The sequence below is a fragment of the Mastigoproctus giganteus genome, chromosome 8 (genome assembly GCF_048544385.1).
Source record: "Mastigoproctus giganteus isolate SK-2022 chromosome 8, ASM4854438v1, whole genome shotgun sequence".
Taxonomy (NCBI): domain Eukaryota; kingdom Metazoa; phylum Arthropoda; class Arachnida; order Uropygi; family Thelyphonidae; genus Mastigoproctus; species Mastigoproctus giganteus.
This window is the reverse complement of record NC_143582.1, coordinates 63,808,042-63,832,439: the sequence shown is the minus strand read 5'-3', so window position 1 is coordinate 63,832,439 and position 24,398 is coordinate 63,808,042. Positions and strand designations below refer to the sequence as shown.

General features: G+C 36.7%; 1 protein-coding gene across 5 annotated transcripts in view; it reads right to left on the bottom strand.

The window, feature by feature from the left end:
* Window positions 1-24,398, bottom strand: part of Rel (nuclear factor NF-kappa-B family member relish) — a 462,299-nt gene that overhangs the window by 61,271 nt on the left and 376,630 nt on the right. For all 5 annotated transcript variants that reach the window (XM_090380549.1, XM_090380553.1, XM_090380550.1 and 2 more), the window contains exon 15: window positions 22,391-22,557. In XM_090380549.1, coding sequence (XP_090236675.1) covers window positions 22,391-22,557 — 167 coding nt within the window. The remainder of the gene's footprint in view (window positions 1-22,390; window positions 22,558-24,398) is intronic.

The following is a 24,398-nucleotide window of genomic DNA, read 5'->3' as shown; positions in this document are numbered from 1 at the left end:
ATGAGTTCCCCTTCGCTGAAATCTTCAATCATATAAAAAAAATAAATAAATTTTCAGAATCTTCTCTTCATTCCTATTTACTTTTACAATGATGAAAGGAAACCGACCAATGGAAAGTGCAAGTGGTGGCTGTCACCACTTGCATGGAAACGAAAAAAAAAAAAAAAAAATTTTATTTAGAAATGAAGATGATTAATTAAGAAGTATGAAGCAGGACAAAGTTTGTCATCTACTGCACGGAATTAGGTCTCACTGCTTCAACAGTGAATACTATTTTAAGGGACAGTGTGCATATAAAAGAACATGTTAAAGGATCAACACATTTAAGATCAACAGTGATCACAAAAGAGCATTCAGGTGCTATATCGAAGATGGAAAAGCTATTAATATAATATGGGTGGAAAATCCGATTCAGAAGTGAGTGCCCCTGAGTCTAATGCCCATTCAAGCAAAAGCAAGAAGCATTATGAAGATATTAAGGATAAGTACGGCAAACCCCAAAACAAGTTCGTGGCAAGCAATGGGTGGTTTAATAGGTTCAAACATCGTGCAGGTTTCCAAAACATTAAAGTATGCGGTGAAGTCGCCAGTGCCGATTCTGCAGTTGCAGAGAAATTTTGAATGATGTGTTGGGAAAAAAATCCTTTCTAAATCTCCACAGCCCTCAACTTCTGCAGTGGTGTGCTTATCAGCTGGAGAGTTAATTTTGGCAATGATGCTTGAAAGGTAAAATTTGCTGACATTATGCCTGTCTCCTCTCTATTTTTGTAATTTTATAATTGCAAAATTTTTGTAATTTTGTACACTTTTGCCATTTTTACTGTGCATCAAGATAAAAAAAATTGAATAAATAATTCTATTTACATGTTTGTCAAACATTTCTTTTTCTCCAATCATATTCAGCGCACATAGTTGTGAGTGGTGCATAAGCATTTAGGGAAATTCTGACACACAGATTTCCATGGAACACAACCCTTACGTAAGTCAGGGAGTGGCTGTATTTGCTTCACTTATACATTCTAAACTTTAAATTTTTATTATTTTTTCTTTTCAATTACATGGTACGGGCTAATGGAAATTTATGCACCAAGTATGGTAGCAAAGATGAGAAATATGTCACTGGAAAAAGTTGCTGTTTCTATCAATTTTTCTAGTTTTTTCGAAAGGTCTACAGTATTCCTGTCTTATAATTTTCTAGTTTTCCAGACTTTTTCTTCTGCATTAGATCAATCCCCCCCCCCTCCACACACACACACACACACACACTCCAAATGCACTTAGTTAAGAAACATTAAACCTAAGGCAGTGCATCCAGTCAATATAAGTGGCCAGTGCAATGTTGAATAAGTTTGGTGTGACATAAGCACTGGAAAAACAAAAATGAGAGTAGGGGTGTTTATTATAGGCCTAAGGACTGTGATAAGTATAACAAACGTCTTTACAGAGAAACAGAGTGAGCCAGTATATCATAATGTCTTATAATTTGGGATTTTAACTTTCCAGATGCTGACTGGAATTTGTAGATTGGTCACCCGCATACTACCAAGACTTTTGTAGATTTACTGGATGACTGTTTTCTACAGTAGCATGTTAGACAGGCAACAAGAGGATTAGTTTGTTGTTTGATTTTTGGTTTTTTATAGTGAAAAAATGACTAGGGTTATAATGCGCCAATTCACAGCAACAAGAGGAAACAATATTCTTGATCTGATTATCAGCAGCAATTCTTCATGTATTAAAGATCTATAAAATAAAATAAAAAAGACCCATGGGGTAGCAATGATAAGAGTGTACTGATGTGGGATTTACTTAAAGACATAACTATTATGAAGGGTAAAGAAAAGGGTGACTACAATGGTCTTGGATAGTTTATAAATTCTATGCAGTGGGACCAACTGATGATGTTATAAACAGCAAATTCTAAATGGAAACATTCAGAAAAGTAATTGTAGATGCTACTAGACTTTCTATATCAAGTAAAAAATACTGTAAATGCATGAATGGATAACAGATGAACTGACTGTAGCAGAGAAGAAACATGCATGAGATGCATATAAAGTATCAGGTGATACAGAAATGTAGATATAAACTAGTCTGCAATCAAGTCACAGAGGTTAGGAAAATTAAGGATGATTACAAGAAATCTCTGGCAAAGAATGCAAAGAAACCAATGACTTCATTGCTTATATTAACAGTAAGAAGGAAGGGGCTAAATCACACTGGTCCACTCGATTTTGATGGTCTAACTGCTGATGATGTGTTTAGGATGCTGACAAACTGAATAGGTATTTTACAACTATATTTGCCCATGAAGAATTCTGCAGGGAGGGTGATGACAGAAGTTTATAAAAGAGAGGGCTAAATGATTTTGTGATAACTTAGAGAAAAGCAGGAAAAGAGACTGTTGAAGCTAAATAGAAAAAAAATATCCAATTACATTAAGAAGGCAGCAAAGGAGGTAAGCAAACCCTCAGTCACAATTATGAGAACATCTCTGGATTCAGGGAAGGTCTCTATGAACTGGAGCTGTGCAAATGTATTCCCAATTCAAAAAGGGAGTTAAGATGTGAGTGACATTGAGTAATTACAGATCTGTTATCTTAACTTCTGTTCAACGGAAAATAATGGAGTCAATGAAGTAATGTAGCACCATCTAGATAGGAATGCAATTATACTGCAGTCATAGCATGGATGGGCAATTTTGTCTGACCAATCTGATTGGATACTATAATGCAGTAACAAACTGGATACAAAAAATAATTTTGGTATCAAAATTATTTTTTTGGATTTCAGGAAAGCTTCTGATACTGTTGCCCATAAAAAATGGTGCATAAATTACAGCAGTGTGATATTAAGGGCTAAGTATAAAGAAATTGTTGAGTGGGAGAAGACAGAGTGTACATTAATGTACACTGCTCTTAAGTATTAGTAAATTAATAAGAGGAGTTTACCTCAATATAGTACGTGGAACACTTCCGTATGATACCCTCCAGAAATTAAAATGGAAAAAACTAAAAAATCGACAACTTACCGGTCCATTAAAGTAAAATATAAATAATTAAATAATCAATTTAACACAATTCAAAATCAATTCAAAACAATTAAAATTCAAATTAACGCAATTAAAAGAATCTAACGAAAATATTCAAAACGATCTTCCTTCCTGAAGCTGACAATGCTTTTCGACCGACTGTCGTGATCACAGGAATGAAAATCACCGAATCAGGCTAAACCTGCAACTTAAATAGTGATTATGTGTCTTCGCGCATGCGCGTAAAGGTCCACGCATCGGAGATCAAATATGGCCGCCGAACATTAACAGAATTCTCGTGTAATTTAATTTCAATGGTTTCTGCAATTAATAGTCGGGTATAATTACATTGAACGTTAAGTATTTTGGCCTCGTTAAATAAAAAAGTATGTTTTTCGTTAATGGCATGAAAGGCTAATTCTGACGCTGCTGAACGAGAAGCACGAACTGAGGCTTCGTGTTGATTTACACGAATATTAAGAGAAAACCGCGTCGAACCCTGATAAGACAAGTCGCAATCACCGCAAGAAATGTTGTATACTAGATCATTAACTTGTGTTGCGAACGTGGAAAGAACCGAGCGATTGTTCAGTATAGTGTGTAACTTCCGTATAGGCCTAGCTATAATTTTAAATTCGGTATCTTTAAAGAATCTGTTAAGCTGTTTGTGCCACTGTTCAACGTATGGGACAGAAATAAAGTTTTTTTTTTTTTTTTTTGATATTACTATTGTTGATTGGTGCAGTATTTTGTATCCTATCCTTAGCTTGTACCCTAATTCGATTTATTGTGTTAATGGGATAACCCCTGTTCAAGAATCTGCTAGTTAATATTTGTATTTCTGAGTCCAAAGCAGAATCCGTCGTTGAATATTTATAGGCATTTAGAAATAGATTAAAGATAATCGATCTTTTGTAGGTGAACGGGTGGTAGCTATTATAATGTCAAAGCATACCGGTGTTTGTGGGTTTTCGATAGATGCTAAATTGTATTTTGTTCGAGTCCCGGGTAAGCGTGAAATTTAAAAAGTTTAATGACTTAGTATCCGTATCTTCCCTTTCCAATGTAAATTTGAGTCTAGAATGAATATTATTAAACGAATGTAAAATGTCTTGGATAGTACTACTATCGGTAATAACTAGAACATCGTCTAAATACCTCCCATAGTATGTGATACGGGGACGAAAAGGTGTCAAATGTATGTGCTCAATCGTTGAGAGATAGATCTCTGACATTAAGCCACTCAGGCTCAAACCCATTGGTAATCCAAAAATTTGTTTGTACACCTTGTCTCGACAGGTGATGTAGTTAGCCTCAACTAATAGTTTAATTAAGTGAAAAATTTCCTTAATAGGCAGCTTCGTATAATTAATCGGTGTCGAGTTTTTATTTAACATATCCCAAATAATATCTAATGTGTATTCAACGTTTACATTCGTATATAATGAGGTAACATCTAATGAGAATAAATTGTCATTGTCGCCGAGTCTACAGTCTTTAAGATTATTAAATAATGTATCGTAATTCTTAATCCCAAATTGTATAACCTGTCTAAAAGGTTTTATAATGTTATATACATGTGTGGCTAAGGCTGAAAATGCCGAGTTCCTGTAGGAAACAATAGGTTGAATCGGAAATCCAGGCTTGTGTAATTTTACCTGACCAAAAGGTGCAGGAATATTGTATGTTCTGGACTTCAATTCCTTCAACTGAACCATAGTAATGTAGTCGTTTTTACGATATGTGGTTAATGTTTTATTGTATTGCTTTACCAAATTGGTAAACAGTGTCGGGTCCACTTCACGATAAGTGGAGGTATCAGACACAACTGAATCTAACTTATTAATATAAGTAAATTAATAAGAGGAGTTTACCTCAATATAGTACGTGGAACACTTCCATATGATACCCTCCAGAAATTAAAACGGAAAAAACGAAAAAATCGACAACTTACCGGTACATTAAAGTAAAATATAAATAATTAAATAATCAATTTAACACAATTCAAAATCAATTCAAAACAATTAAAATTCAAATTAACGCAATTAAAAGAATCTAACGAAAATATTCAAAACGATTTTCCTTCCTGAAGCTGACAATGCTTTTCGACCGACTGTCGTGATCACAGGAATGAAAATTACCGAATCAGGCTAAAGCTGCAACTTAAATAGTGATTATATGTCTTCGCACATGCGCGTAAAGGTCCACGCATCGGAGATCAAATGTGGCCGTCGAACATTAACAGAATTCTCGTGTAATTTAATTTCAACGGTTTCTGCAATTAATAGTCGCGTATAATTACGTTGAACGTTAAGTATTTTGGCCTCGTTAAATAAAAAAGTATGTTTTTCGTTAATGGCATGAAAGGCTAATTCTGACCCTGCTGAACGAGAAGCACGAACTGAGGCTTCGTGTTGATTTACACGAATATTAAGAGAAAACCGCGTCGAACCCTGGTAAGACGAGTCGCAATCACCGCAAGAAATGTTGTATACTAGATCATTAATTTGTGTTGCGAACGCGGAAAGAACCGAGCGATTGTTCAGTATAGTGTGTAACTTCCGTATAGGTCTAGCTATAATTTTAAATTCGGTATCTTTAAAGAATCTGTTAAGCTGTTTGTGCCACTGTTCAACATATGGGACAGAAATAAAGTATTTTTTGATATTACTATTGTTGATTGGTGTAGTATTTTTTATCCTATCCTTAACTTGTACCCTAATTAGGGTATTGTATTAGGGTACAAGCTAAGGATAGGATAAAAAATACTACACCAATCAACAATAGTAATATCAAAAAATACTTTATTTCTGTCCCATATGTTGAACAGTGGCACAAACAGCTTAACAGATTCTTTAAAGATACCGAATTTAAAATTATAGCTAGACCTATACGGAAGTTACACACTATACTGAACAATCGCTCGTTTCTTTCCGCGTTCGCAACACAAATTAATGATCTAGTATACAACATTTCTTGCGGTGATTGCGACTCGTCTTACCAGGGTTCGACGCGGTTTTCTCTTAATATTCGTGTAAATCAACACGAAGCCTCAGTTCGTGCTTCTCGTTCAGCAGGGTCAGAATTAGCCTTTCATGCCATTAACGAAAAACATACTTTTTTATTTAACGAGGCCAAAATACTTAACGTTCAACGTAATTATACGCGACTATTAATTGCAGAAACCGTTGAAATTAAATTACACGAGAATTCTGTTAATGTTCGGCGGCCATATTTGATCTCCGATGCGTGGACCTTTACGCGCATGCGCGAAGACATAATCACTATTTAAGTTGCAGGTTTAGCCTGATTCGGTAATTTTCATTCCTGTGATCACGACAGTCGGTCGAAAAGCATTGTCAGCTTCAGGAAGGAAAATCGTTTTGAATATTTTCGTTAGATTCTTTTAATTGCGTTAATTTGAATTTTAATTGTTTTGAATTGTGTTAAATCGATTATTTAATTATTTATATTTTACTTTAATGTACCGGTAAGTTGTCGATTTTTTCGTTTTAATTTCTGGAGGGTATCATACGGAAGTGTTCCACGTACTATATTGAGGTAAACTCCTCTTATTAATTTACTTATATTATTATCAACGTAGAACATATTGAGTATTACAGCTCTGATTCATACTATCTAACTTATTAATATAATCATGTTTATCTAGTATTACCACTGTGTCTCCTTTATCTGCCCTCTGTATAATAATGTCCTTATTTTCTCGAAGTTCTCGTAAAGCTGAACTGTCATGTGTATTCAATTTAGGAAGTCGCGTTTCTTTTATGTTATTCATTACTTGGTTAACTTGTTGAATAAATACATCTTTTTGTGGAACACTACGAAGTCCAAATTCAATATCAATTACGCATTGTTTGTTTTTTTTTTTTTTTTTTTTTTTTTTGCAGCTTTCGAGGTAGTAAATTATAATTTAATCCTTTGGATAAAAGTGAAATCTGGTCCTGCGATAGTGTACACGAGGAAAGATTTGTAACCTGCAATTAATAGTCGCGTAATTATACGCGACTATTAATTGCAGAAACCATTGAAATTAAATTACACGAGAATTCTGTTAATGTTCGGCGGCCATATTTGATCTCCGATGCATGGACCTTTACGCGCATGCGCGAAGACACATAATCACTATTTAAGTTGCAGGTTTAGCCTGATTCGGTGATTTTCATTCCTGTGATCACGACAGTCGGTCGAAAAGCATTGTCAGCTTCAGGAGGGAAGATCGTTTTGAATATTTTCGTTAGATTCTTTTAATTGCGTTAATTTGAATTTTAATTGTTTTGAATTGATTTTGAATTGTGTTAAATTGACTATTTAATTATTTATATTTTACTTTAATTATTTATATTTTACTTTAATGGACCGGTAAGTTGTCGATTTTTTCGTTTTTTCCGTTTTAATTTCTGGAGGGTATTATACGGAAGTGTTCCACGTACTATATTGAGGTAAACTCCTCTTATTAATTTACTAATATTATTATCAACGTAGAACATATTGAGCATTAGAGCTCTGATTCATACTATCTAACTGCTCTTAAGTATACATTAATAACCCAGGTTTCAGTGCCAGGCCCAATTATGTTTTCTACATTTATTAATGACACTGATGAAGGTATAGGAGACTTATTGTCTAAGCCTGCAGGCAGATATGCTGAGAAATTGCAGTTGAAGTTCAACATTGACAAATGCAAAGTATTACATATAGGTAGCACAAATTGAAAAAAAGATCTGGGAATAATTGTGTAATCATATATGATGGTTCCTGATAAATGCAGACAGGCTACCACAGGCTCATTGGGTTTTGTTAATGACATGTAGGAACTTTGTTAGCATATATAAGGAGGTGATTATCCCATTATATAAGGTTAGGCCACATCTTGAGTACTGCATACAGGTCTGATTTTAGGAAGAATATAGAACTGCTGGAATGGAAATGGAAATGAGACTGGTGAAGGGAACAAAAGGGTAATCTTACCAAGAAAGGCTTTAGTTTGCAAATTGCAAGCACCTGTGATGTGAGCTGATTGTAGTGTTTAAGCCTTTGAATGGATTGATCAAGCTCAAAGCTCATGGCATTCTTCCTCTTGCTCAGACGACTACACACAAAGCATAAATTTAAATTAAGGAAGGATGGTTGGAGAACAGATGTGGCCATTTTTCCTTCAGTCAGCAGGTGATTGATTGTTGGAAGGAACTTCCATCGGATGTTGTGGAAGAGGGTAGTCTGAATAAATTCAAAGAAGCACTACACAAATTATTGGAGGGAATGAACAGGCGACATAGGAAGAGCAGTGTGTGTGTGTGTGTTGTTTCTTATTTAGGAGCATTAGCAACTAAGGCCATATTGCTCCGGGATATGCGGTGGTCATGGGCTCGAACCCCAATCTAATCAGTGTGTGTGTGTGTGTGTGTGTGTGTGTGTGTGTGTGTGTGTGTTTTGCTGATGCTTTATAAGCTTGTTGTTTCTTGCATCATATGCCACTACTAATACTACACAATTTCACTTTCTCTTATTTGGTCAGCAGTAATACAACAGGTTTCTGTGAATTGTCCACTTATGAAGGTTAATTCTCTAATTCAAATTTTTGCAAAAATTCAGCTTGTTTGGACTGACTTGTTTTCTGAAAGTATTATTTGCTCTGCATGTATTGGACATTATATACTACGGCACATGTGGGGGAGATATCATCCCCCCAAAGCATTCTTATTGTCTTTCAAATTACTGACCATCATCTCATAGGTCATTGCTTTTGTGCTTGCAAATAGTTTCATTAACAATAACAATGTTTTAAGAGCAGTCAATTTATATGCAAAATGTGCTAGCCAGATTTACCCATTCAGAGAGAGAGAGAATGTATAATATGAATATTATCCCTGCAAGACTGACATTTATCATTATAGTAATTTAAAGTTTAATCTCAACATTATGTGCTTGAAACAGTTTCTGCAATGAACATTTGTGTGAAGTCTTTTGATGGATGGTAATATCACTTCAGATCAGATCAGACTAGGTTCAGGTCAAATATCATTTATCAAAATTGAAACTTCACATGGTCAAACACCAACACAAATTTCTAAATTGTTGCAGAAAGTGTGTGATGGATCAATTGGATCATAGCACAACTTAACATTAGTCTCAAATGTTTCATCAAGATCAGACTAGTGTCAAAGACAACCAACGCTTAGGTAGACCATGAACATCTATGTACAACACATTGGCAGTCATTATTATGCAGTATTCAGGAGGAAGACAAATATACAACCTGTGAATAAATAGCCAACAGATCTGGAATACTAAAATCATCTACTCACGATATTTTAACTGATGTGTTACAAAAACAAAAGGTCGCTGCTCGACGTGCCCCACATTTGCCCTGATATAATGGGGCATAAAGAAATTATAATGCACTCGCACATTACCAACAATAAGGTGAAAAGTTTTTAAAATGCATTGTTCCACTGGTGAGACATGGATACATGACTTTGTCTGAAGTGAAGTCACAGTCCGCTCAGTGGAAGCACCCATCTTCACCACATTTCTCTAAAATGTTGCCAGCAACAATCAGAGGTGAAACAAATGGTCTTTATGGCCTATGATTATGAGGGCATTATTGTTGCTGATCATGAGAAACTTAGGGGATCACTAAGTGGAAGCAATTATGCAACATTTCTTCCTTAAAAATTTATGCCTGAAATTCATCAAAAGCAGCCACAGATGTTAGAAGCTGGTGCAATCATACTCCATTAAAGGTTGTTGTTATTTGGTTTTTAGGAGCATTAGCAACTAAGGCCATATTGCTCCGGGATATGCGGTGGTCATTCCTTGACCTTTCCGCATACTCCGTATTTGGTGGTGACGGGCTCGAACCCCGGTCTAATCAAGAAGCATGTGCTACGCACTGCTGCTCCTTCCCACCTGGCTACGGAGGCGCCGCTCCATTAAAGGCTTTACATCATACAGTCTGTATGATGTAAAGAACTTATTTTCGCCTCCCTTACAGTTCTGATATGAATTCTTGTGATTACGATATATTCCCCAAGGTAAAGGAACTATTGCCTTAACAAATATTTCTGTCTTTACAAGCACTGGGTACAGCCACAGACAGTTAAATAGCATTTAAAAATTACCTGAATGTTGGTAAACATTAGTTAAGGAATGAAGGAGACTGAATTGAAGGTTTTTAATGTAAATTATGTTATAAAATAAATTCATTTTAAATCAGCCACTTTTGTGCATTACTTTTGGGATAATCCTCATATATTGTAAGAGTCATAAAATTTTGTTTTGTTTCTTTTAACATTCAAAAACATTTCACTGTCCAACTTCAAACTCACAGAACCAACTCTTCTTCTTCCTCATTTATTCATTCAACTGCAGTTTTCTGGAACAACCTTCCTTCATACATATGTCCTGAAAATTACAGTCTACAGAAGTTCAAGTCTAATGTCAACAAATATCTTTTGTCTTCTCAACCTCCAACCCATGCACGGTACTAAGTACTATAGGTTCTAATACCTCTCATAGTTGGGGTTTTCATACAAAATTTGTATATAAAAAAAAAAACTTACAAGCCCCAATTTTCAAAAACATCTTTTTTAAAGAGAAGTAGTGCACATATGTCCACCATTAGTGTTTGGATATGCTGTAATGATATTAATCAATTTTCTGCCAGATTTAATTTCATCAACCTTAAATACTACAGACAAGTAGCATAAATTAAATTATCTATAGTTATGATTGTTTCTAACTTTCTATATTGGTTTAATTAATGCAACCAGGCCTAACTTGCACTCAAGCACATATTGCAATTCTTTTTAATGTATGCTTGTTGCAAAAATTTCAGACTTTTCAATTTCCGTCAACTAAAAGTCAATCTATATCAAAAATTTTCCCATTTCTAAAAGTCAGCAGGAGTGTGTGCATGCACACGCAATTAATACACAAAAAGGTTTCAATAATTAAACTGTTCTACTTAAAAAATAAACACTGAAATTTAAAGATACAATATTAAAAGTTATATTATTGATCTTAAAGTAGTCACATCTATGATGATTCTTACATGAATAGCTGAGCCAAAAAAACTCAGAAAAGAGAAACAAAAAGAAGCTCAAGAGTGTGGCAGCACTCATGAAAATTCCTGAATTACTTCCCTCCTCCTCTTCTTGATTAGTAATAGTCTAGTTTTTTTTTTACTAGTTAGCAAAAACCAAATTCCTTATTAATAACTGCAGTAGTTATTTTATATTTTTTTAATTGTATTTATTCAATTTCATTCTTTCCTTTTGTGATTTGATAATTCAAAAGTTCTCCAGGCTTTTGCAAGTTTATAACAGCTTTCAACAGATTAGTTTCATTGAAGTTTTGTTATTAAGTCAAATACATAAAAAAGCTCGTGGCCATCTAAGTTTCAACAAACACAATTCGTTATGAACGGCATGTGCTTTTCCTCTTTTGCTTCTAAGATTTCAGTTTGATGCCAGTTTTTAGAAGTTTATAAAATAGCTGCCAATGGATGTTCCACCTGTTTGTTCATCAATTTCTTCTCTTTTTGCTAATGTTATATTTACCTGTCTTACTAGGTCCAACACCATAAACATACTCCTAGTTACAAAAACAGCAAAAGTTAAATGACAAAATGGTGATGTTTCATACACACAGACAGAAGTAATCATGTTCAGTAGAAGCTATAAATCTAAGCAGTTTTAGCATTACACAGTTATAGAAAAAAAAAAAAAAAAAAAAAAAACACTGTGTAATAAAAATCAACGAAAGTAAAGTTTTATTTGTCCAGAATGTGATCTGTTACTAATAATACATGTCCATGGGAATGGAAAATGTTTTTCCTATTCTATAGGTGGTTTAGCAACTTGTGACCTGGATAACTGAGAACTACAGTATTTTCACAGGGAGTCACCTAATAGCTAATGCACAGTATATAGGGACCATCTCAAGAGTAATCATGGTGTGAACAAATACCCTTTTCATACAGTAAAGTTGTCACAGTAACAAAAAAAAGCAAACTTCCTAACAGATAGCAGCATTTGATACTTATGTTTACATAATAACTAATAGGAATTTTTCCTTGTTGTTGTTTGTTTGGTTTTTAGGAGCATTACAGCCCACTATGAGCAGCACACAACTTTCTTCTCTTGCACGCAAAATAACAATAGAGGTAAAGATTACTCACTGCTTTTCGGAAGTTCATAACATTCCTGCTAATAAAGAATTTTTGTTTCATTTTTTACAAGATAAAATACGTGTAACAAACAAATTTATTTTTTTTAACCAGCAAGAAATATATTTTCTGCTTGACACCAGTTTTTGAAATTTATGATGAGGCTACCAATAAATGGATTTCCTTGAAATTTTGTTAGTAGATGCAATACACACTGAAGACAAAAAGTATTATATATAATGTATGTATATTGATATCCACACCTCTCCCATGGAGAATATTTCATTATGAGGAACATGAAACTATTATAGTGTAGTTCTTTTCTATTCTGATCTAAATACGTTAGCACACACAGACACCACAGATTATCAAATGAGTTACAGCTACCATGTGCTGGCAGCAGCTAATTCAGAGGAGTTAGTGTGCAACCACAGATGCTTCAAAAATCCAGTAAATGAACTAGCTCTTTCAGAACCATGCTTCGCAAGAGAACTACAAACAGGAATAAACTAAGAAGGCTTAGCGGCATTTCATACTTTAACCAACATTTTTCCTGTTTTCATATACCTAACAGAGATATATGGAATTTTAAATGGGGAATCAAAGAAAACATTTTTGTTGAAAGGAAGAGTTTCAGTGTGTAGATGAAGTGATGAACAGCATGATATCGCTTAAATTTTATCCAGGTCAAATGCTTATGGGTTAACATGCAATATACCTGTCAAAACCTATGCAAATGCAAAATATAGGATACTACTTTACATACTGTTTTCATGTGTTAAAGCTAGAACATATTGAAATCACGGAGAAAATCCTTAGATGGACTGTATACATCTGCAAAGCAGAAGGCAGAGAGTTGTCATTAATGGTTATACTTCAGATTGAGCTAACATATGAAGTGGAGTTTCCCAAGAGTTAGTAATGGGAACACTTTTGCTTTTTTGATTTTCTTAAATGACACTGATAAAGGGTTAAAGGACAATGTCAAAATTAGGGTAGTTAATGATCACTGCCAAACAGAACTTCTTCAGGACAATTTAGACAGACTTCACAGATGGTCAGAAAAGTCAGACCTGTACAGAGTACTCAAGGCGTGGCCTGACCATTGCCTCATACAAAGGGACAATCATCTCCTTTTCTCTGCTAGCAAAATTGCTGTATATCATTGACAAAACCCGATAACCTACTCTTGCAGCCTGTCCACTGCTCAGAAAACTTCATATCTGACTGCACAATTACTCCCAGATCCTTTTTCATTTTCTACCACCCTAAGTGTAGTACCACACAGTTGGTACTTTCCTCTGGGGGGTTACTTCTACCCATATGCAGTAATTTGCATTTGTCAACGTTAAACTTCACTTACTTCTCAGCCCATCTGCCCAAATTTTCTAGATCCTGTTGCAGTAGCAAATGCCATTACTGTCATTAACAACCCTACCAACCTTTGTAACATCTGCAAACTTAGACACTAAGCCTGATATACCTTCATCAATATCATTTATAAAAATACATAACAACAGCCCCACACCGAACCCTGTAGGACTCCACTAATACTATTAGTCCATGAACAGCAGTGTCCATTGATTACCACTCTCTGTCTTCTCCCACTCAGCCACCCTTTTATCCATTGTAGCAACTTACCCTTAATACCATTCTGCTCCAATTTGTGCAGTAGTCTTCCATGCGCAACAGTGTCAAAAGCTTTCCTGAAAGCCAAGTATATGATATCAAAATTATTATTTTTTGCATCCAGTTCCTTTGTAACCACATCATAGTATCCAATCAAATTTGTCAGACAAGACTTTCCCTTAACAAACCCATGCTGTGTCTGAATTATTGCTGCAGTCTTGTCTAGATGATCCTGCAATGCATCTTTAACCAGTGACTCCATTATTTTAGCTGGAACAGAAGTTAAACTAACTGGTCTGTAATTACTCGTGTCACCCTTCAATCCCCCTTTGTGAACCTGGGGACACATTTGCACATCTCTGGTATGTCTGCCAGGGGCAAAGGTTGATGACGTAGAGCAGATATCATCTTTTAACGGCACAAAAGGCAATATTGTTGTACACATTGGCACTAATGATAGTAAGAGTAGGAGACTGGCAAATTACTAAACAAGTACAAGTCAATGTTGAAAAAAAAGCCGTGAATTAGGGTTCAATTTGAAAGTGTCTGCAATTCTGCCCAGACATGATAGGAGGGAGTATATGATGAGAGCCTTGTCGATCAATTCGGCCCTGGAGAGACTGCTTCTACGGGGATGTGATACACTCAAATAGAAAGGGTGCAAGAATATTTGCCGATGCTATCGAGGCAGTGTTAGGTGGGTCGGTAAACTGCTAGCTTGGGGGGGGAACAAAGACGAATAGATTAATAGTAGCCACTGGCAGAGGTGAAAGAGATTCTTGCACTGCTTCTATTGGAATGAGCAGAAGCCTGAAAAACAAGATGCAGGATATTTCAGAGACTGCTGGGAGTCATTGCAGTACAAGTAAACACATGGGTTGTGTTAGGGTAGCAAAGAATAGGAACAGGTGCATGTATACTTGCGTGTACACCAATGCTAGGCGTTTTGTAAATAAATTTGATGAATTTGAGATGTTGGTCAAAACATCAAAGGCTGATATTGTTGGGATATCAGAGATGTGGTGTCACACAGATATAAGGAATGCAGAACTGGAATTTGGGGAGTACAATGTGTACAGGAAGGACAGACAGAATAGGAAGGGAGGAGGGGTTATACTATTAGTTAAGAAACACAAAATCCAAGGAGGTACAGCCAGTTGACATCACTGGGCAGTGCAGTGTCAAGTCAGTTTGGTGTGACATAGGCAAATATCTGCTTTTTATTTCTTGACCAACATTTCAAATTCATCAAATTTTTTACTACACTTCTAGCATTAGTATCCATGCAAGTATACATGCACTATTATTATTATTCTTAGTTAGCCTAACACATCACATATACCCACCTGTTTCACGATGACTGCCAACAGGCTCTGAAACCCCCAGCACTCCTCGTTCTAGGCCATTGCTTATTCTAATAGAAGTAGTGCAAGAATTACCTTCACCGCTGCCTGTGGCTATTTAACCTTTTAGTTTGTGAATCTCCCCAAGCTAGCAGTTTTCCGACCCACCTAACACTGCCATGATAGCATCAGCAAATATTCTTGAACCCTTCTTTCTATTTAAGTGTATCCCATCCTTGTAGAAGCAATCTCTTCTGTTAACAAGCACAGACCCTGGTGTGCCAAACTGGTTGACAAGGCTCTCAATCATGTACTCCCTCCTATCATGTCTGGGTAGAATTGCAGATACTTTCAAATTTAACCCTAACTCACGACTTTTTTTTCAACATTGACCTGTACTTGTTAAGTAAATCTGCAGATCTCCTACTCTTCATTAGTGCCAACATCAATATCACTAATGAAGTTGGCACTTCATTAGTGCCAACAACAACAACAATATCACCCTTTGTGACCTTTAAAGATGATATCTGCTTCACAACATTAACTTTTGCCCCTGGCAGATATACCCTAAATATGTCCTATTCCACCTATCGTTTTTACACAGTATATTACCTGTCTCCCTGACAATAGAGTCAGGGAGATGGGTAATATACTAACTCCTGTGGGACCAGCGCATTCTGCCCTGAAGATTGCTGCTGTGTTGCCTGATGCACAATAGTCAGCTCTGGCATTGAGTTAAGCAGCTGAGAGCTTGAAGGGACCCTCATAATTTCTTCAAGGGTATCTACCCTGCACCTCAAGCTCTCATAGATGCCCATCAGAATGCTGAGTTGGCACCTAATTTCTAGACACTCTCTGCACCTGGCACACACAAAGACATCCTCCTTGGCTAGATCATGTTCTGTTCCAGAGAGTTCGGCAAACATTTCACAAGTTGCACAGTTTTTTAGGCTGTGATGCGTTGGAGATTCGCCCCCCCTCAGTTCTCCCCCAAGTCACAGCACTCCTGCCACTTTGTGCCCGTTGCTTTGCTGCTCTAGTCTGGGGCATGATATTTTAAATTAATAAGATCAATAAATTTAATTAATTAACTGTCAATACTATACTATCTAATAGAATCCTAAATGCAGTGATGCGTATTATGCTATATAATTTTACGTTAGAGCTACGTAGTTACCACAATTAAAAATTTGAATTCCCTATCACTCTCTATACGAAAACAATGGCTGAAAGATTCGAACGAAACAACGGTTTTACATATATTAAGTAGTAATCTACAAAAACTCATCTAAATTAAAAATAAATAAACCAGCGTAATTAGAACTATAAGGGCTACAGATCTTGGAACTAGGCATCTTAAAGGAGACTTGATTAAGGTAAAAGGCTCTGAGAGGTGAAAGTAAAATGAAAGACAAATGACGGTGAAATGAGGAGTCCACAACTATAAGCCATAAATTCAAATTATAAGGAAAGAGGTTCAGACAGAATTGCAGAAAGTATCCTTTTAGCTAGGGGGTTATTAATTATTGGAAAGGTTACCTACATGATGGGTGGTTGAGATTGGAGAAAGTCAAAGGTATCACTCAAAAGTCAGCTGGACCGTTGAATGACACCAACATGAGGAGGAGTCAAGTAGTCAGTTTATTTTGTTTTATTGTTTTTTTTTTTACTACTGAAGAAAAAGGCTAGGATTTCCTTGCACTATATGACTAATATTAAGGACTGGAGAACAAAGAAAATCAATCCTTTAAGTAAGCAGCAGTGGCCTCGACTTTTTTTCCCCCCCAGTAATCTACACTAAGAGTCTGTTCACATTACAAAGACTAAATTTTCTAGAATTTAAATGGGTAAAACTGGGAATAATGTGGAAGATTTTAATCCCTTCACTGCAAATAATACTTCTTGCATTTGATAACAGATACCGTTTGTATTTGATATACCAGAGAGGCAACTGCAACCTCATTTTTTCAGAACCAGAAAAAACAAAGTACTGATAAAATGAATGATTTATTGGGCATTATGTAATACCCAAAATATCATTCATTATATTTCATTCCAAATGGTTTCCATTATGTAATGGAAAGCACTTTAATGAGAAATAAAAAGCACTTATTTTTTTTAATAAAAAAATGGAAAAATTATTTTATTATCCTGTAGATGTCTGGCATCCAAATTCATTCCTGAAACCCGTCTGGAAACCTTCTGGTCTTGTGGCATCACGTGTTGTCTTGTTGATAGACACTCACATTGTACTGATACACTGTCATCACAAAGGGATGTGCTTGGTCGGTGACAATAGAAAGGTAGGCATTCCCATTAAGCCATCGATCAATGGTGATTACAGGATCCAGGGCATGCCAACCATAATACCACCACCTTCAGGATGCTGAACAGTGATCCAGGTTCCATGGCCACATATTGCTTTTTCAAAATGCAAAGCTAACTTAGTGTATACATATGAAAAATATGTCATACAAATAAGGGCTACAGATGTCATACAAATAAGGGTAGACTTTTGGAGGAATACATTCATTGCCATTTTTCTCAGCAAATCTCTTTCTGGTGGCTTCATTAATTCTAATTTACATTTACAAAATGGATATTCTTTGCTGTGAACCTTACACCCCTCTCATATTTAGCCTTTGACTAGGTCACTGGGCACACAGAATCAAACACACTAAAAAACTTGGGTGAATTCTACATGAATTCTTATAAAAATTCATAATTTTAGTGGCTTCCCAGAGACTGTGGTCTCTTTTTGGAGTAAAACAGACCACACTTTGGTCCTTGAGGTTGTCACAGACATTCTCTCAGATATGCCAGACAAGTTGTACTTGCTACCTGAGAGTCTAACCCGCTGATGGAACTGATATTCAGGTGACACTCAAGTCAAGTGGACCCAATTTCGGCGAAGTCCGGACAGCCTGTGACAGCCAAATCCTCTGCTTGCACCTTCACGATGGTGGGACTGTAGTAATCCTGGGTATAACCTCCATGCACAAGTACATGGCGGGTGACCACCCAGGTGTGAACCAACGTAAGCAGGGGTCGAGGTGTGGCACCCATACCACATAGAGGAACGCCGCCCCTCTATGTAACCAGGCAGTACTAGGTGGTAGATGACTCTCATCAACCGATGCAATACCACACTTTGCTTATTGGAGGCTTGAAGTGGTGGAAACCCATGTTTAGTCCCTAGAGCTAAGTTCCGGTCAACCCTTCCCCATCTCTTCCATCATGCAGTATGATTGATGACTTTTGAGGTTATGATGAACATCGTGGTGAGATCCAATATTCCTTACATTTCGAGGGCACAGCTCTAAAACGGTGTTCGCAAGCCAGCCGCTAATTAGTACACCGGACCGAACCTATTGGTAGCTCTCCAGGAGGCTTCCGGATCAGCTAGTGTATAATCTTGCTACCTCTATTCTGCCAGATAGTGACTGGAGGGAGTCCGAGTAGTGTGTATGTGGGGAGCATTGTCGAGGCCACGTTATGTCAAGGATCTGGGTATATTCTTACCATGTGTACGCCATATCCAAAAATTTCATTACTTCATACAGCATGTCCCACCCACTTTTTCTTACAATTGAATACACAATGAATTGTCAAACTAATAGAGCAAGCTTATCTGGGAAAAGATCTAAACCTCCCAAGCACTTCCTAATTCATTTCACAAATATACGTGGTCTCAATTCTAATCTCAACGATGTCCATTTGCACTTGCAGTCTGCTTGATTTGATTTGAATTTTATTGGCGCATTAGCATCTAAGGCTATAATGCGCCAAGACCAGGTAATATATAAAAATTTCTCCTTTCAGTGACCTAAGTAGTTAGGCCACCATGTCCAGATATATAATATAAAGCTTATCAATAAAAGAAGTAACGATAACGTATAAATTTTAAATGCGAGTAAAAACCTTCTTGCAGTCTGCCAAACCCCATGTACTTTTTCTAACAGAATCTCAGTTATCGGTTGATTCAACTACTGCTCATCTCAGATGCCCAAATTATTCGCTGTATGATTCCTTTCGCCCCAAAGGTGGTACTTGTGCATATGTCCATTCCGATATTCCCTGTCACAGAATTGTAATTTGGAATCTTCTCTTTCTTTTTGATCTTCCTGGCTTAAAATCTCTCTACCTCATTGTGTCAAATTCATCTGTTGTCTCTACTGTTCTCCCAACTCCACTAATCACTTGGAGCTCTTTGACTTCCTCTCTTTGCAACTTGACTTTCTCCAGTCCAACTTTCCTAACAGTGAGGTAATTTTCCTTGGTGATTTTAATGTTCACAACTCCAGATGGCTTCCGTTTTCTAGTCACACCGACCCAGCTAGTCGAGATGCTGAGTCTTTTGCAATTACTAATGACCTTGCACAGATTGTTCATTTACCTACAAGAATACCGGACAATTCTAATCATACAGCCAATTACACTTGATCTTTTTCTCACAAACAACCCTTCTAAGTATGCGGTCGAAGTAAGAGGTAATTTAGGCACTTCAGATCACAACTTGGTGATTGTCTCTTCTCCAATGGAACCTTTATCTCATGGTTATTCCCAACCTTGTGTTCTTTGGCATTACAAGAATGCAAAATGTGATGACCTGCGAGACTTCTTCTCTTCTTTTCCTTGGTCGGATTACTGTTTCAAAACTTCTGATGTCACTGTTTGCTCAGATCGTGTCAGTGAAATTATTCTTGCAGGAATGGAATCCTTTATCCCACATTCCACTTTAAAATCTCGTCCTTTATCTAAACATTGGTTTTCCAATAAATGTGCTAAGGCTGTTCAAGAGAAGAATGTTGCATATCGTAATTGGCTTGTTTCTAATTCTCCAGTTTCATTTTCTGCATACACCAAAGCTCGCAAAAATTGTAAAGCAGTTATTAATCAATCAAAACTAGAGTTTGAACAGGCTAAGAATAGAAAACTTGCTTCTTGCCCTAATGGTAGCCGAGCATTCTGGTCTCTTTCCAAAGCTATTGGCCGCAACTTTTGCCCATCTCTGCTCCCACCTCTGTCCAAACCAGATGGTTCTGTTGTCACTTCAGCCAAGGATAAAGCTGACTTGCTAGCATCCCATTTTTCTTCCAACTCGTATATTAATGATCTTGGTAAAACAATTCCCAGCACACTCCATTCAATGCCTCCTGTGGTCTTTAGTCAAAAGGATGTCAGAAGGATTTTGACGAATCTTGATGCTAAGAAAACTCCAGGTCCCAATGGTATTTCTCCACTTGTTCTCAAAACCTGTGCTCCTGAACTTACTCCTATTCTTTGCCGCTTTTTTCACTTTCTTATTCCAAAGGTGTTTTTCCTTCTGCTTGGAAATTTGCTCATATCCAGCCAGTTCCTAAAAAGGGTGACAAATCACTCCCATCCAATTATTGTCCCACTGCAATTACTTCTACTCTTTCTAAATGTGTTTGTGCCAAGAGAGATTAGAAGTCAGGGTAATCCCCAAAAGAGATATATCCTTTTGCCTAGAAATCGGAGTGTCACTAAAGATAAGCATAGGAGCAGAAGAATCCTTTTTGCGAGATATAAGACAAGACTGAGTTTTAGAAGGGTTGAAATCAACAAAGTTGTCTTTGCCCCACTGGAGAATTACCTGAAGATCAGCATTTAAGGAATTGGTAGCAGATTTTCGAGAAGTTGAAGCTGATTGAGCAGGAGAAATCAATTAACCGCCAACTCTTAAACTACCTAGAAACCTTCCGTCTGATCAACGATCGCCAGTATGGATTCCGTCAGTGTCGATCCACTGGTGATATTCTGGCTTATGTTACCCATTTATGGACTAATTGTATGGAAAGGTTCGGTGAAACACAAGTAGTTGCTCTTGACATCTCAAAGGCTTTCAATCGTGTTTGGCATAGAGGTCTTCTAAACAAGCTTCCATCTTATGGTTTGTCAACTGTTTTTAGTAACTGGTTATCCAGTTTTCTCTCTGATCACTCATTGAGGGTGATGGTAGATGGCTCTCTGTCTTCTAACTTCTCCACTAATACCGGTGTCCCCCAAGGTTCAGTTCTTTCCCCCACTCTTTTCCTCTTGTATATTAATGACCTTCTTCCATTGACTGGAAATCCTATCCATAATTTTGCCGATGATAGCACATTGCATTCCACTTTCCATTTTGAGAAACCTTGTCCTGCTCAATCAGCTTTAACTTCTCGAAAATCTGCTACCAATTCCTTAAATGCCGATCTTCAGGTAATTCTCCAGTGGGGCAAAGACAACTTAGTTGATTTCAACCCTTCTAAAACTCAGTCTTGTCTTGTATCTTGCAAAAAGGATTCTTCTGCTCCTGTGCTTATCTTTAGTGACACTCCGATTTCTAGGCAAAATGATATATCTCTTTTGGGGATTACCCTGACTTCTAATCTCCCTTGGCACAAGCACATTACAAATATTGCTTCCTCTGCATCTAAAAAACTTGGTTTTCTTTCGCTCTCCGCGTTACTTTTCTTCCAAACAGCTGCTCACTCTGTATAAATCAAAATTCCACCCTGCCATGGAATATTGTTCCCACATCTGGGGTGGTGCCCCCAAAACCTCTCTCAGGCTTCTCGATTCCATTCAGAAGAGGGCAGTTAAGTTAATTAATGATTCTTCTTTAACAAAGTCTCTCCACTCGCTGTCCCATAGACGTACTGTTTTTGCTGCATGCCTTTTCTACAGATACTTCCATGGGCACTGTTCTTCTGATTTGGCTTTATAATTCCTGGTGTCTCTTTCAAAACAGTCCGAACACGAGCCACCGCCATTCAAAAAAAAAAAAAAAAAAACTGTTTGGCATATCCAATACTTCAATGTGCTTATTACTCCCATTTAACAGTTAATGATTTGAAATAGGTAGCACAATGAATGACACTGTGCTATCTATTGCATTTCTTTTTGAATGAGTATCAGTATACATACATATATTTATGCATATATTTATACATCAAAATAAAATATACTGATGCACATATTTTAAGAGAAAATTATTTCAGGGGTCCACTCAACTGAAATCAACAAATGCAAAATTAACTTAATATCATACGAATTAAGTTTTAACATGAGTTTTAAAGATTAAACCTTTAGCACTTATTTAAAAAACTCTTGAACACACTCAAAAAGTCTGCAGAACTCAATGAATTTATAAAAGTACATTACAACTGCTTAAAATATTATTATTTCTCTTACCTCTGTTACGAGCATTTGAACCAGGTGTGGACTGTTTTCTATGGCCAGATGTAATGCTGTTTGGCCACTTGTACCATCTGCAGTATTAACTTTGGCTCCAGCATTACACAATAACTGCACAGAGATATGAGAATTCTTTTTCACTGCAATATGCATTGGGCTGTAACCTAAAGTGCAGGAAATTAGATAATATTGAAGAGTATAAACAAATTGTAAATATATTACAAAACTACATTACGCATCCAAAAATACTTTTCAGTTAAAAAAAAAATTTAAAAAAAAAAAAAGGAATAGAGAGAAGTATGGTGTAAGTCAAAAATATTAAATCTTTCAACAGGGTGTAGGATTTCTGATTTCTAAGAGAATTTGCAGATCAGTACTTGCCTTCACACCAGTGTCTGGGAGAATTTGCAGCCATAGAATTAAAGGAAAATTCCATAATGTGACCTTTATTAATATGTACGATCCAACTGAAGATGTGGATGATGATGTTGCGGATGGATTTTACGATGAACTTCAGGCTGTGTGTGTGAAAGAATTCAAAGACATGATGCTATTATAACTCTTGGTGGCTTCAATACTAAACTAAGCAGGGAAGAAGTTTTCATGGGCCTATTTGGGGGGAGACAGCCTCCATGGAGAAACAAACAGTAAGTCTTAGAGTAGCACAATTTGCTGCTGCCAACAACTTTAAGGTCATGAGTACCTGGTTCCCAAGAAAGAATATTCATAAAGATATACAGAAAATCCCTGATACAAATCAGGCTAGTCAGATTGATCATGTACTGGCCTCTAACAGGTGGGCTACTGCAATTGACAATGTCCGTTCTTTTCGGGGTACCAATTCAGATTCTGATTACTTTCTAGTTGGAGCCAGACTGAAGTATAAAATAGCCCTAGTAGCAAGAGAAAACTAAGTGGTGGAATGTAGAGAAATTGAAAGATAGACTTGTTGAAATGAAGTACCAGGCAGAGTTGGCCTGAAGACTACAGGAACAGGAAAACAGTGACAAGATTGAAGATGAATGAACTTGATAAAGAAAGAAATTCTGGGTGCAGCGCGTAACCTTGGATGAGACCTCGAGGCTGAGAAATGAAGAATGGTATGATCAAGGGTGCCGAGTAGCAATAGAATTGAAGAAAGAGACAAGCCAGGGTGAAATGTTTGCAGCAGAATAGCAGAGCAAATAGTGAACACTATAAGGAAAAATGGATTTCCGCAGCTAGGATATGCAGAAAGAAAAAGAGAGAAGCTTTGAGGAGGAAGGTCGACGGAATGGTAGAACATTACAACAACAAGAAGGAAAGTAGAAAGTTTCAATAGAAGACTAACGAAAGTACGTAGGAATTCCAATCAAAAGTTATTGCATATAGAGATAGTGAAGCAAACTTGCTGACTGAGAGAAAGGAGGTTCTGAAATGGTGGAAAGAGTATTTTGAGAGCATCTTGACAGGAGGTAAGACTGAAACGAAACAGATGTTGCACTATATAGTAGAACCATGCATTGAAGACCCTAGCTTCAAAGAAATTCGAAAACTTATTAAGTACTTAAAGAACTTTAAAGCACCGGGAGCTAATGGAATAACTGCAGAGTTGCTCAAGAATGGTGGAGTGACACTATGGAGAAGAATACATAATCCGATACTGTTAATATGGTCTGAGGAAACAATCCCAGATGAATGATGGACACTTGGAATCATACAGCCGATTCAGAAGAAGGGTGATAAACTGCTCTGCTCTTACTATGGAGGTATTACATTGCTGAGTGTTACATACAAGGTTTTGTTGGGAGTTATTTACAACAGACTGGCAGCATATTCAGAGAAAATCATTGGAGAATATCAGTGTGCTTTCAGGGCCAATCACTCAAGAACTGACCAGAATTTCATCTTCAGGCAGATACAGGAAAAAGTAAGAGTATAATATACACTTATTTAACCTATATGTAGATTTCAAACAAGCTTTTGATAAGAGAGAGGAAATGATAAATGATCCCCTTATCTTGGA